This window comes from Manis javanica, chromosome 5 (genome assembly GCF_040802235.1).
Source record: "Manis javanica isolate MJ-LG chromosome 5, MJ_LKY, whole genome shotgun sequence".
NCBI classification, from domain to species: Eukaryota; Metazoa; Chordata; class Mammalia; order Pholidota; family Manidae; genus Manis; species Manis javanica.
The window spans coordinates 154,046,450-154,061,115 of record NC_133160.1 but is presented as its reverse complement, the minus strand read 5'-3'; the positions used below and the strand labels follow the sequence as shown (position 1 = coordinate 154,061,115).

The following is a 14,666-nucleotide window of genomic DNA, read 5'->3' as shown; positions in this document are numbered from 1 at the left end:
TTATTACTCATACTTCATAAAACAGTAATCTAAGACTCAGAGAGGGTTAATCACTCACCCAAGGTTACTGAGCTAGTAAGTTACAGAATCAGAATTTGAATCCAGGGCTGTTGACCCCAAAATCTGGCTCCTTTGCAAGCAGGAAGGACAATCTTTGCTAAAATAAGAGCACAGCACACATGGGAGAGAGAGAAGGGACTCAGACTTGACCCAAAATTTATATAAATCCAGCCTCATAGCAGCGAGAGGCCCTGAAACAAGGTCTGATACTATGTTAACATCACAGGGGCCAGACTCTGAGCCTGGGATGCCTGGAGAGAGGGGCCTTCTGCCACCTATGTATCTTCAAAAGTTAATGGGTTACCAGAAATAATCCCTCTCATAAGGAAGACTTCCTTTATTGTCTCTTTAAGGAGAATGCCTGGACCTGAGGACTTCTGTATGATGACAACCACAACTATGAAAAAGAACAAATAAAAACCACTTCCCGGGAGTCAATGGTATAAAAATAATTTTTATTTACTACTGTAAATAAAGTAGTGCAAAGAGTAGTTTGGACCCACAATATTGCATCACTGGTTTATTTACTACCTTAGCAGCATATAGTGTACAGTCTGCTGTTCCTTCCTCTCTCCCTCCCTCCCTCTCTCTGTCTCCACACACAAACACACACACATGCACGCACACACGCACACACACCCCAGACACAGGCAAGCATAGGGATGGGGATGAGACTATGAGCTGAAGGCTTTTTTTCCTGCATATTCCACTACTGCCAGTCTATTCTAATGGGTAATTCATGGAGAAGACTGCTGTTAAATACTAAGGATTTTCTAAATGTTATTGTCTGGATTGCATTTGAAAAGTAAATGATATCCAACAGTGTCATTAAATGATTCAGACGCACTATGACCCCAGAAAAATTCAAGGAGAAAAATGTAAACCCATTTACAAAGCTATCACCTCCTGTGCATTTCCAACCATAACCTATTTATTTCAAGGTGCCTTAGAACTGCTGGGTCTTGGAAGTCAAACGGAAATCTGTCGATTGGACTTCGAGGAGCAGGGCTGTGGCAAACACATGTACTGCAATATTATCTGACTGGTAGAGAAATCACAATTTTCTGTTCTTTAATGAAAGGCAACAAACACGGGCTAAATTCTTCAAACACATCTCTCTGTGTAAGGATTTGGATATGCCTCAGGGTGATCTGTGACTCCCCACACACAATCACCAGGAATGGGTGTCTGCAATGACCCAGTTAACCTTTCAGACACACCCCTCTGATCAGAATGTTCCTTGTATTTGAAAACCTTTGGCATAACCTCTGTCTGCTCTGGGTATTTCCTTGTAATTTGATTAAAAAAAAAGAAAGACACCAAGTACAAAATTCGCATCCAGCTGACAAGACATTTAAGGTGTTTGATCAGTATAATGCTCTGTCCCCAGCTTTCCAATACCAGCTGTTGAAAGGACTCTCTCATCTGGAGAGACCTGGGATGCCCAGTTCACCCACGTGGCTCTGGGTTATTGGCTACTGTGGGCTGGTCCTGAGCAGAGGCGTCTGCACCTAGAGTCCCAGCTGCACTTGCAGGGGGAGCACTTGGGTCTGAGGAGGTCTGGGCTGGTGTCATCTGGGAACCGCTGGCTGCAAAGACACACATACAACAGGTGCTGAATATTCAACAGTGCGTGCAGGATGCACAACCACACCTAGACCCTAGCAGACCAAGAGATGCTTCTAGTCTAGGGGCCGTGACACTAACTAGATAAGCAACTTTGGACCTATTATCTCAGTTCTTTGGACTTTGGTGTCCCCTTCTATCAAATGGTAGGCTGCAATAGATGTGCAAAGATCTCTGATGGTTCTGACATCCTAAGAGACTCTAAGTTCTGCAATTATGTTGTGACTTCCAGGAAAATATTTTAATTGAAAAAAGAAAAAAAAGCAACTCTCTATGCATCTGTGGTCACCTCTTTTCTTCCCATGATGCTGATACAAAGCTAGCTGTAAATTATCCCCATCAATCAGAAAGGACAGTTGGTTTTATTCACATTCATAGCCCATTCGGATGACGTACTAAAGTTGGCTTAAGTTACTTTTATTTAAATAAATGTGTTTAAGTTTTGGAAAACATAATTACTAGGTTGAATTTTTAGCTATCTACCTTTAGTAAGGAGGCAGGACCACCACCAACATTAGGGAGGCTTATAAAGTTTTACACTTGATGATAATGATTTTCAAATGTGGGTCTTCTTCACTCCCAGGGAAAAGTCAGCAATGTCAGTAGACATTTTTGGTTTTCACAATGGGAGGGCAGATTGCTGTTGGCATATAATGGGTGGGGGCCAGGGATGCTGCTAAGGGACAGTGCATGGGATAGACCCCTACAACAAAGAATGATCCAGCTCCAAGTATCAACAGTGCTGAGACTGAGCCTAACACACCCTACTTCAGGCAGTGAGGCTGCAGATGTCGTGCTTAATAAGCTTGCAGCCTCTAGAACCCAGCTACTAAGCCCTTTACCAGTTATGTGACCCTGGACAAGTTACCCCTCCTTCTGCCTCTATAAAATAGGCAAAATAGTTTCTGTACCTTGTTGTTTGTTATAAGGATTAAATGAGTTAATGTAAAGAAGTGGTTAGAACAGTGTCTGGCATGCCTAGGTACTCAACAAATGTTAGCTATTAATACCAGTGACCTGGTGTGCCATGGAAATGTGTTAAGATTTACTGATCTCAGGGACACAGATTGCAGGGCTGATGAAAGAGTTGGTGCATTTGTTTCTGGGATCCTTACAGTTTTCTTTTAGGCCCCAGTAGCCTATGAAAGCAGCAGAAACTTTGAAGCCAAAATGACCAGGAGTCACATGGTTCTGACACTCGGCAGTTGAGTGATCTTGGGCAAGTTACTTAACCTCCTGAGCTGTAGTTTCTTCATCTGTAAAATGGGTTCAGTTTGCAGGGATACGTAACAGATGGCTAGCACAGTGGCCATAGTTGGGGCAAACAATTGTTAGTTTGTCTTTAAGCAGTGATCTTCACCAAGCTCAGCAATCTATTTTTAAAGGTTCGCCTATGTCCAGCCTGAAATGCACTGACTTTTAAGGAGATGTCATCACATGTTGACAATCTGACTTTTAGATAAACTCTTCAAGAATACCACCTCTAAGGGGCCATTCTAGGAAATTCAGGAATGGGCTCCAAGGCCTCTGGCTTTGCTGGATATATAAAGAAATTCTCCTAGGAATTCCTTCAGATAGCTACAGAAGATCTTGTAGATCCAGAGACTGTTCTGAAACAACAGGACAGCAGCTGTGGGAGGGAAGCCAGGGTGTGGCATAATGACGTGACATTTCTAGATTAAAGGCATTGCCCTGGCAGGTGATCTCACCAAGACAAGAAGCATGAGGTCCAGTGATGCGGTACAAAGACCATTTGCTGGAGTCAGGAGAGCTGGTCAAGGCAAATATCATTTATCCACCAATAAATATCATTTATTCACCCAGAAATGCTTAAATCTCATAGGCCTGTTTTCCTTCTCTGTGAAGTAAAGGGCTTGGATCAGATGGTGTCCAAAACCCCCTTGGGCCTATGATTTATCTTTCTGATGATCTCTGAGGAAGTAAATGAGGTACTAAGGCATGTATTTTTCCTTTTCAAGCTCAGAGAAATGTTTAAATTGCCATGGTAACAAGATAAATCTCCAATCAGTTTTCTGATTAAAACAAAAAAAGTGCCAATGTGTAAATGGGGAAGGAACACATTAGTACTGCCACAGTTTAAATGTTCTTGAAAGAGCTTAATAAAAATGTTCCATGTTTCTACACCAAGTTTGTTATTATCCATGTGAGTACTCTTCCCTTTCCACTGGGGGGCTTGCAATCAGTGGACAAGCCCCCAACAGCCCATCATCACTTCAAAGTCGCCTCTCTGTCTCTGCTCACCTGGAATATGTGCTAATTTGATTACAGGATTAGAATCAAGGTAGCCAGGAAAGTAAGTGTGCTATTTAAAAAATTATAGAGTATATTCCGGAGCCAAATGAAGTGATTTTGGATTACTTGCTGCTCAGGGGACCATTTTCTGTACATTAGTGAAAATAATCAAGCACTGGCCCCAAGTGCTGTGGACCAGGCATTGGCAAACTGCAGCCAGCTCACGGGCCAAACTTGGCTTGCTGTGTGTTTTTGTATGGCTCACAATCTAAGAATGGTTTCTGCATTTTTCAATGGATAAACAAAAATCAAGGGAAGACCACTATTTCGTGACATGTGAAAAACACATGAGATTCCTATTTTCATGTCCATAAAGTAAGGTTCTACTGGAAACCAGTCATATCCATTGGTTTTCATATACCATCAATGACTACCTTCACATAATATCAAAGTTGAGTTGTGAGAGAGATGGCCCTCAAAGCCCAGAACACTTATTATTTGGCCCTTTGCAGAAAAAGTTTGCCAACCTCTGTTACGGACCATTGTTGGAAAAATGTCTGCTTGCCAGTTGACCAGATGGGAGCATAACAGAAAAAAGAACACAAGGGAGTATATTGTGTTAATCCTCAGTAGTAGGATGTTTGCAAAGATGGGGTACAAGGCAGTGAGCCAGGGAGAAACCCTGGAGATCATATGCTCGGGACATGCTACTAAATTTGGGCCCCTGGATGTAGCAGAGCCCACGGTAAGTATGAGGTTCATGTCACCTAAACATTTCTTAGGAGTAGAACTACTGCATGGGCACCAAGGCTCATGAGATTAAAAAAAGTCACATCTCCCCATTACATGGCCCTGACTTTAAGGCTACTGTTTTTTTTCATGAGCACCACTTTGTGACATTTTCCTGTAATTTTAGTAGCAACCTCATTAACTGGAAATATGGAGGACGAGAAAAGAGCAGGAAACGGTTTAATTGATCTTGTTCATACCATCTTACTCTTTTAAAAAGACCACTAGGCTAACCATTTGGGCAGAAAGGATGCATCAGCTGAAATCATGAACATTCTGATTAGGCTGACAGTGGTTAAAGAGCTACTAGTCATACCTGGGAGCTGGTGATCCTGCAGATCTTGGTCTATAGTGTGCAGTCTATTTAGATATAAAGTTTACACTAAAACCACTAAGGCAGGACTCTCTCTTTGACATGGTAATTTCCAGTCTCTCCCTCTGTTCCCCCCTTTACCTTTCTACAGGCAGCCAGCCAGGCTCCGTGCTTTTTTCTGTCTCAGCGGAGATTTGTGGCAGGGCAGAAATGAAGATGGTTGTAGAGATACTTTGGGAATTTTTGTTTTTTTAAAAGCCTGAGTCCATTAAGGCAATTACGGTTGGCACCTCTGACAGGGAAAGGAGATGGAGAGGGCTTTAGAGATGCAATGAGGCAGGAAAATGGGGTTTTTGGAGTCTGGGAAAGTGGCTGAGCCCAGCTGTGGGTTGTACCTGCGGCAGAGCCCTCATCTTGTCCTGTAGCTATTTGAGGAAGGAAGAGTTGGAAGAAAAAAAGCTAATGGTGCTCAGCTTTGGCAGAGATGACAGGCCTCCCAGGTGACCCAGAAGCTGCAAAGTCAGTGGGCCTGGAGGGGCAGCAGATGCCGGGGCTGGGTGTGCACTGCTGTCAGACCAATGACCACGTGAGTGGTCCTTGCGCTAGCCAACACCCAGGGACCTCTGCGCGACCTGGGAGACATCAGCCCCGAGGGAGACCCAGCTGCCTGGTGGAAGGCCAGCGAGGAGTCAAAAAACAAGCTCTCTCAAAGGAAATAAAAGAGATGTGCAATGTTTTTTGCATATGAGTTTCAGTTCTCTTGATAGACTGGTCAATATCTTTGTTTAGATGCTTTTAAAAAAGGTTTTTTGTTTTATAAAGAGTCTAACAATATAGAAAAACATGCTAGTTTCTGGTAATTGTGTCTGTTCTTGAGGTAAAGCAAGCTAGGTAAGGGCCAGCGCCACCTGGTGTCAGCATGCTTTAACTGCAGTAAAATGCCCCGAGGATATTACTTCTGGGGAGCTACCCGCCAACGTTTGTTGAATTCTAAGCCTCTTGCATTGTGTTATCTCACTTGGTTCTCTCAACTACAACAGGAGGAAGGTGTACAACTACTTTCACTGTTTTATAGAAGGGAAAACTGAGGCACAGCCAGATACCCTCCCTTGCCCAAGGTCACACAGTGAGTGAGGGTCAGGGCCAGAATCTCAGCCACCTGACTCCCAAGCCTGTGCTCTTAACTACTGTCCTGCACTGCTTAGCCTTATGAACACAGGACAATTTAATGTGGCAAACATGGTGAAGTGTTGGCTATATATCACAGAGCACATAAACTCTGGAGGAAAATGAACGCAATTGGAGCCAACACAAAATGGATGGACAGCTCAATTTAAAGGTCTGATCATAAATCATTAATTTTTAAAAACAACCAACTGGAAAAATGCAAGTCACAAAATGACAAAGATCCCTAACTTACAGCACGATCCTTACACAAAGTCACTTAAGGGAGGTTCCTAACTCTCTGGGCCCGTCCTTCTTCAGTCTGTCAGCACAGAGGCCATCACTATGTTTGCCTCTCAATGCATCTACTGCCAGCATCAACCCCAGGCTCCCCGCCCCCGCCCCGTGGGGCAGGTCATGGGCACCGGCTCCTCCAGACACACCAGTGGTAGAAACCATGCCTCTGAGCAGGCTCCCTGCAGCCTGTTCTGTGCCTCTTTGGCCCCTGCCCACCACGCAATCACTGATGGAATACCTTTTTATTCCAAAGTTTTTGACACATTTGCATTTTTGTCGAGGACTTTAAAAATATGAAAATAATTTACTACATGTTTTAACTCAACACTAGTTCTAACAAAGGCACTGCTATGGGGGTATATTTTGGAAGTATGTGAAGAATTATTTTATTTATTTTTCTACCCCTAGGCTGTTACTCCTCAAAGTGTGGTCCATGGAACAGCAATGTGGACATCAGCTGAAACCCTGCTGGAAATGCTGAATCTCAGAAGTTACCCCCAGAACTAACAAATCAGAACCTGTGTGAGCCTGGGGTGATTCACATGCACATTAGAATTAAGAGGCACAGGCTAGAATTTGCATATTATAATACATATGATTTTATAATGATTAGTTTATTTTTATTTCTCCTTTATATTACTGTTAGGGCATTACTTTTTAAAATGTGTGTGTAAGCAGGTTAATTATCATTCATTTCAGAGTGAAGAATGTACTACAGAATATTTCTTACATAAGGGGACAAAATGTCAGAGAGAGGTAGCAACTGCTACTTTAAAGTGCTGTGAGTCTGAACACGTTTAAAATTATGCCGCCCTACATCCTTCCTTTATTTAGTGATTTTAGGTATCCCACACTTCATCCCTTTGACCTCAATTTCTTCATTTGTAAAATGAAGGGCATGGAATTAAATCATTTTTAAGATCCCATCCAGACTTCCCTAAGGCTAGTCAACAGGGAAGGAGGTAGGCACAGCAAGAAGCAAGTGAAGGAATTTGGAAACAATGAAGCAAATGTGTGAGAGAGCAGAGGATACATAGGAAGGGGAAGGTAATCCAAAGAGCAGGAGGGACAAGGAGACAAGGATGTGGAGGGACTGATAATGAAGACATGAAGAAAGGAAAAAGAGACAACTTCTGATCAAAACAATTCCACCAGCCCATGAATTTTCACGGCTACCAGCTGGCGTAAAATCATAAAGACAATTTTCAGCTCCTCTAACGGAATTGCATTTGTAGTAATCATAACAATATTTCTACAGAATAAAAATGACAAAGATAATTTGAAATGGAAAACACTGACAAGTAAAATAAATGTGCTATACCTGGCAACAAATTTAGAGATGGCACAAAATTTGCATGAGAAAAATTTATAAGCCAGCATAGTACAGGGCATCAAACCTGGAAGGGCTTATGATGGGTCCTAGTTCACCTTCTCAGGTAAATCAGAGGGAAATGATTCCATATTAGCCTCTTGCTACAGTGACTTCCTTCTCACTATTAAATCCTTTTGATTTTCATTGCCTGCTACACAAATAATGGCTGTGAGGATGCTCACAGGCCATGTCCAATCCTAATTTACCCATTTATAAATGACCCTGTTGGTCTTGATGAGGGATTATGTCCTCTGCAGCCATCCAAGATGGTGGAAACTTGTAATTCTCCACTGAGAGATGTCTGTAAATTTGAGCACCTACTAAGTGTGAGATAGCATAAGTGACAGGAGTAAGGCCTTCCTCTGACCTAGATTATGGTCTAACAGGAGAGATAAGCATAATAGTTAACATGTATTGAGAGAGTTTTATATGCCAGGTAAACATAATAGCTAAGATTTAACTATAGTAGTCACTTTGCTAAGTGTCATGCATAGTTATTTTATGGACCCTTTTAGCATCCCTGGAAGGAGCTACTATTAGAACCTCATTTTGTTGATGAGAAATTGGGAGATCAGGAAACTGAAATAACTCACTGTAGTCACGCAGCTAACAAGTAGCCAGGCCTGGACCCTAAGCCCAAATCAATGGAGAAGTCCTCCTTAAACACTGCCCTACATGAGCTGAGGAAAAAAAAAAACATGACTAGTCGGAAGCACAGTAAACCAAAGATTCACTTTATATTCCTCCTTGGCCCTGCCCTCTGAATCCATGTGACTGGGTGATTTGTTCATCAGGAGTGCTTATTTACCATCCCACACATTTGCTTCCTTGACTGGGGTGAATAAGAACACTTCATGCTGAAGGGGACTTCAGAGCTGGGTTTTAAGGCACACAGAGGTAGAACTTTGATACCAGATGTATTTTCAATCGGTGAAAATATTTTAGTTTAATTTCTTAAGCTTCTTATTTTTGAACAATTCTTGCTTGCTTTGAGAACTAGAGCAATAATTTGGACTTTCTATCAGCCAGAGATGATGATACACCCCAGGGGATACCCCCACCCCATGAATGACTATCCTCCTGAAAAGAAATAGCATGGCCAAGGGCAGGAGGAGGGACAGTGTCATCTTTCTGGTAGGGAAAAAGAACCCCCCGATTTTTTGTATTGCCCTGGCTTTTTATAAAAGTTACCTGAGACAGACTGGAAATACTGCACAGTCCAGGCAATCATTATGGACAGCAGGAAAGTTCCCAGAAAGTAGATCTGCAAAATCCAAAGCACGTGTCAGGTGGCTGACAAAGGCCAGGGACTCTGAGGGCAGAGCTGGCGGGGACTGTACCTACCAGGGCAGAGTGCAGGATGGTGCCCCAGATAAGCCGTAAGTGAAGGTAAAGCCAGGCCAGGGAGCAGGGGCTGAAGGACTCCTCGCTACTGTGGCTCCAGCACCTGTGGACGGAAAGTACATGGCATCCTGACGTGCTGGTGAACTTTGGCGGCATTACCCGTGACTGGCACTTTCAGATCATCAAACCCACCGCCCTCTGCTTTGGGCAAATGGGCACACTTGAGATGAGAGATGAAGAAATAAGGCCAGTTCTAAGGGGCTTGGGCCTGCCCTCAAATTCCAGGGTCCTGGCAGTAATCTCAGAAAAAGGTCAGTCTTGTGCTTAATAAAAAGCCAAAGGCTCAAGGAGGACCCTGAAGCACAGGGGCTGCCAGAGGGATACTTACGTCCAAGTGTCTGCCCAAAGTCCAAGCTTTGGAATGCCTCCCTATCCTGCAGAAAACTATTGTCTAATCGGATACGTTATTTTTTCCACTCTCGTGGAAAACCTTGGTCAGCACTTTAACTTCAGACCAAGCAGATTCTGTATCTAAAGCCTCAGATACTAGAAATGGGAAGTAAGTGTGGGTCTAGCTCATTGCTCTCTCTCTGATCGACAGGAATCCTGAGCCCTTTTTGTAACAACTGACATTACAGAGTAAGAGGAAGGCTGACTTCAGCCAAGAAGCAGACATCACCCTCTTGGGTTCTCCCAGATTCCACGGTATTAAGGAGGCTCTGAACTCACCTTTCATACAGCTCCTGGAGGATGGAGATGTTATCAGAATGGATAGTTGGGTCAATTTCCAAGAAATCCAAAATATGATGTGGAATTGTAGCACCTTCCTCAATTAGCAGGGCCAGGTTAAAAAACCCCTGAGAACAAGCCACAAACCAAACTCATCAACTCCTTATGATAAAACCCAGACACACACCCTTTGTCAGAGTGTAAGCTTTTGCAACCTTTAGACTTCTTTTTCAGCCCCTTGAGCCAGACGGTTTTGTCATCTTCATTGATGAATTGTTTCTCTAACTCTATGCATCTGAGAAGTTTATGTGCAGGAGAACCAGGAGGCTTTCAGAGGATGCTGTGTCCCATCTGCTCAGAAGTCAGTCAACCAGGGGATCTGTCCTTTCCTGCTCACTCTCTCAAAACAGAACTCATTGGAAAATGTGCCCTTGTATCATCAACAAAACCAGAATACCGAGCAGAAGACAAATGTCCATCGCTTATGGGCTGCATGCTCTGGGTCACCATCAGCACATCAGAAATCTAACAAAATGGTTTTGTGGCTGGCGGTGCTACTCATGACTGACACTGTACTGCAGAGAATCTCTCATGCAGGGAATAATGGGTGGGTGTTTGTCTCATCTCTCCTCGGCCACTGTGGAAAACCTCCTATCACCATCTTCTTGGCACAGATTTCTACTCTGGTTACTTCTACACCTCTTCCTCATATGCCTTGTTCTTGAGCCTCAGAGGAAGGACCTGCCTCACTGAGTTGTGCAGATCCAATAAAATAACATACTTAAGAGTCTGATGAGAGAGATGCTTATAATGGATGGAAACTATTATACTACCTGGAGGAGATGCACTGTCCATCTTGAGCTGAGCATGTGGCCAGATGAAGAAATAAACAAAAGGTGATATGTTACTTACCACTAGGGTTTACAAATTTCACTGGATTGTTGCCCTTCAGAGAGTTCATAATCATGTTTTAATGACTTAGATCCTTTTCTACCTCTCCTTTCCATTGCCACAGACAACAATCGAAATGAAACCACCATCCCCTGGGGTTTTATACACTAAGACTCTCAAAAGCATCCTATACAATAATCATGGTAAAAGTAACAGCAGCTAACATTTTCTGAGTGCATGCTATGTGAGGCATTGTTCTGTTTTATATGTATTAGCTTCATCCTTATAACAGCAAATTGAGCTAGGTACTATTATCTTCCCCATTTTACAGATGAGGAAACTAAGGCACAGGACCCAGGGTCTCTAATCTTAACCTCCCATGCTGCCAGCCAACCTCCAAACAGCAAGTGTTAACTGTCTTTAAGACACACACACAGAGGCAGAAAACAGAATTTTTCTCCACTCTGTGAAAGGAAGGTGCTTTTAAAACTCGAGATGTTAAAAGAGAAGAATAAAAAAATTTTAGTATCTCTGAACAATGGAAAAATAACAAAATTAAAATAAATGGGAAAATAGATGAGGGGAATATTTATATGCAACATAGTAGCTTAAGATTCATTATCTATTGGGCAAATGTATAAAGAACTAATTATGATTTAAATGAAAAAAAACCAGTATCAAAACTCTAATCGATAAACAGGTACAGAATAGAGAATTCACTTAACAAATCTGAAGCATAAATTATCAGAGACAAGGACATGCAAAAGAGTCCATCCTCACCAGTAATCAAATAAATGCAATTTAAAGCAGTAAGAAAGTACCAACTTATAATTACTCAATTAGCAAAATTAAGTCATGAAAACATCCAGTGCAGATAAGACTTCAATTATTCTATACTTACATACTGCTTGGTGATAGATTAATTGGAAAACCCTTTCAGGAAGCAGATCAGTAATATACTGTTATATAGTCATCAAACCATTTAGACTAAGTAATAGTATCCCTTAGATTTTAAGGAAATTATTCAAATGGAGATAAAGATGAAAATATGAAAGTGTTCACTGTAGCACTAGCTATAATTGCAACACAATAGGAAAGTGTACTCGAGTCTTCCCTCATAGACTATAAATCCCATGAAGGCAAGAATATTATGTATGTTTTCATCTCACATCCCACCACTAAGTGTGTCTAAGACACAGCAGGACTGAATAAACAGATCAATGAATAAATCTACAAAGGAGAGAACAAATGTCCCCCAATAAGAGAAAGCTTAATAAATTACAGTCTATCAGCTCAACAGAATATGAGGCAGTGGTTAAGTAATCACTACACAGCCTAGGCAATAAAATGCACACATTCCTATAATATGTGAGAGGAGGCAGATTTTTGAAGTGGGATGCACATGCTAGTGAACACTACCGGGGTGCACTTGCCTGTGGGCAGGGATGAGAAGGGAGCATGAAGATAGGAAGGAGGAAAGCTCTTGTCATGGAATTGTGAGGGCATTCTTTAACTTTTATTTTATTTTAAAATTATCTTTTAATGTTTTCATAACGCTGTCTTTCCAAAAAATAACAATTGGAGTTGAAAAAAAAAGTTCAAGGCTAATTTCAAGGGACAGCCGATATCGCCTAAGGAAGTTTGGCTTGATAGCAAATCCTGTTAGCACCAACTCCTATTTCATTCCAGAAGTAATAATAGAATAGATCACATCCCAGGCACTTACTGCAGGGCTCAGAAGTTTACCTTAAATATTTTAATCCTCATAACCTATGAAGCAGATACTATTATTAACCCCAGTTTACAAATGAGAAGCAAAGACTCAGTGATATATGACTTGCCATTTACAAATAGCTATGAAGTGATAGAGATGAGGGATTTTAATCCCTACAAAAAAGCACTCATATGTAGTACTTCCTTAAAAAAAATAAAAAGACTATGATAGGATGATTTTATAACTTTTGCTCTGTGATCAGACCCCAAAATGTACCACCAGAAACCTGTTGCACAATAAGGGGACAACTTTCCCAACTTCTATTGTGAAAATGATCCTAAGATCCCCACAGGAGAATTCCAATGAGCAAATGCAGAATTAGGGAAATAGAGAATCATTGTGAGCACATTGCAGCACCAATTACCACAGGCAAGATCTGAGGAAGAATACTAAAATTAGCAGGCAGAAGTTAGAGAAGAAATAATCACAAACTATCTCCCCAAGATATCTATACATTAAAAGGGAGAAAAATATTAACTTCATAGTTAAAAACTACCTTAACCAAGTGATTGAGATAAGCCCGATCACTAACAGGACATACTGACATCATGTACACCTTATATGATACAGTGAGAAGAACACATCACTTCTGTGCTTCCCTTACCCAATGCCTAACTTCATTCTACTCATGAGAAAACAGAAGATGGACCCAAATCAGGGCACAGTCTCAAAATACCCAACCAGTGTTCTTCAAAAGCATCAGGGTCATGACAGCAAGGAAAGACAGAGAAACGGTTACTGTTTAAAGAAGACTAAAGAAATGACAACCAAAGGCAGGGTGTGATCCTGGAACAGGAAAAGGATATTAGTGGAAAAATGAGTGATGTCCAACTAGAGTCTGAAGTGTACCTGATGTTATCAAGCCAACTTTGATATCTTAGTTTGACACCAATATTGTAGTTATGCAAGATATTCTCAATAGGGGAAGCTAGGTAAGCGTATATGGCAACTTTCTGTACTGTTTCTGCAACTTTTCTATAAATCTAAAAATATTCCAAAATAATAAGTTTTTTAAAAAGTCACTGAGAGCAAAGTCCTATCACTGAAGTGCTGGCCCAACTATATGAGCAAACCACTTCCCAGTCTGACCACACTTCCTGTTTCTTGAATTTCTACCTGGAGAGTTAGTTTGATGGAATTTGGTGGAAAGACTCCTGGGCTTGGAGCCAGAAGACCTGGGTCCTGAATGCTTTACCTACAACCTGATTGTTGGGCCTTGAACTTTCTATCACCTTGTAGTCTTGGTTGCCTCTACTATGAAATGGGTATAATAAATCCCATCTTCAGGAGGCTGCTGCTAGAACGGTGTGAGAAACATGGTAGGTGCTTCATAAAGACTTGCCATGATGGTTAGTGTCCTCGTAGAGTTGTTGTGAGGGGTTTGTGACAATGGATGAGAAATGGCTTTGTAAACTGTGAGGCAGATATAGATGGAGGGTGAGGGGGTTGTGGGGGGGCTTCTGAAGACTCAAGTCCTTGTAGCCTCACGAACGGGCATTGCTAGGAGCTCACGTCTGCTGTTTACCTGTGAGTCTCCATCCAGAGCTGCTTGGGCGTACATCTGCACAGACAACTCAAGGTCTTGTGACTGGTTTTGGTGGCCATAGTAGTAAAGGTCTCCCATTTTCAAATATGCTGCAGGACAAAAAGCACAGGTCCATTTGTCAAGTAGTTTTATTTCAGACCAACATTGTACATGATGGACCCATTCACATGACTGAGCATTTTTCCTGTCAGAATCTGGACACAGACATCATTGTTTCCTTGGGGTCAGAAGGGGAGAAAAAGGCTTTGTGCCAAGCATCCCCATTTCTAGACACATTTTCTTCCTTTGTGCATAGCACTCCTGAATGGGTCTGTTTGTGAGAAGTGCAGTCTGCAACCTCACACTCCCATCAGCCAATGTGGCTGGAGGCACTTTATTTCACATCTGAAGTTTTGCTGCCTGGGCTTCATGACTGATGGGCATTCTTTTACTCTGTTTAAGCCATATAGTGCATTCTTCCTCCAAGGAAAAGTTTTGTTTAAGAGTGTGTGTATCACTCCATGTCCAA

General features: G+C 42.0%; 1 protein-coding gene across 2 annotated transcripts in view; it reads right to left on the bottom strand.

The window, feature by feature from the left end:
* Positions 1–494: 494 nt before the first annotated feature.
* The window catches only part of SEL1L3 (SEL1L family member 3), a 93,213-nt gene continuing 79,041 nt past the window's right edge, over positions 495–14,666 (bottom strand). Inside the window, exons 20-25 of one of the 2 annotated variants that reach the window (XM_073237766.1) lie at positions 14,138–14,247; positions 9,948–10,075; positions 9,219–9,321; positions 9,066–9,138; positions 8,468–8,554; positions 1,414–1,649 (exon numbers count right to left, since the gene is read on the bottom strand). In XM_073237766.1, coding sequence (XP_073093867.1) covers positions 8,505–8,554; positions 9,066–9,138; positions 9,219–9,321; positions 9,948–10,075; positions 14,138–14,247 — 464 coding nt within the window. In that variant the 3' untranslated portion in view covers positions 1,414–1,649; positions 8,468–8,504. Of the gene's footprint in view, positions 1,650–8,467; positions 8,555–9,065; positions 9,139–9,218; positions 9,322–9,947; positions 10,076–14,137; positions 14,248–14,666 lie in introns of both variants that reach the window. The other variant, XM_073237764.1, reaches the window with a different exon arrangement.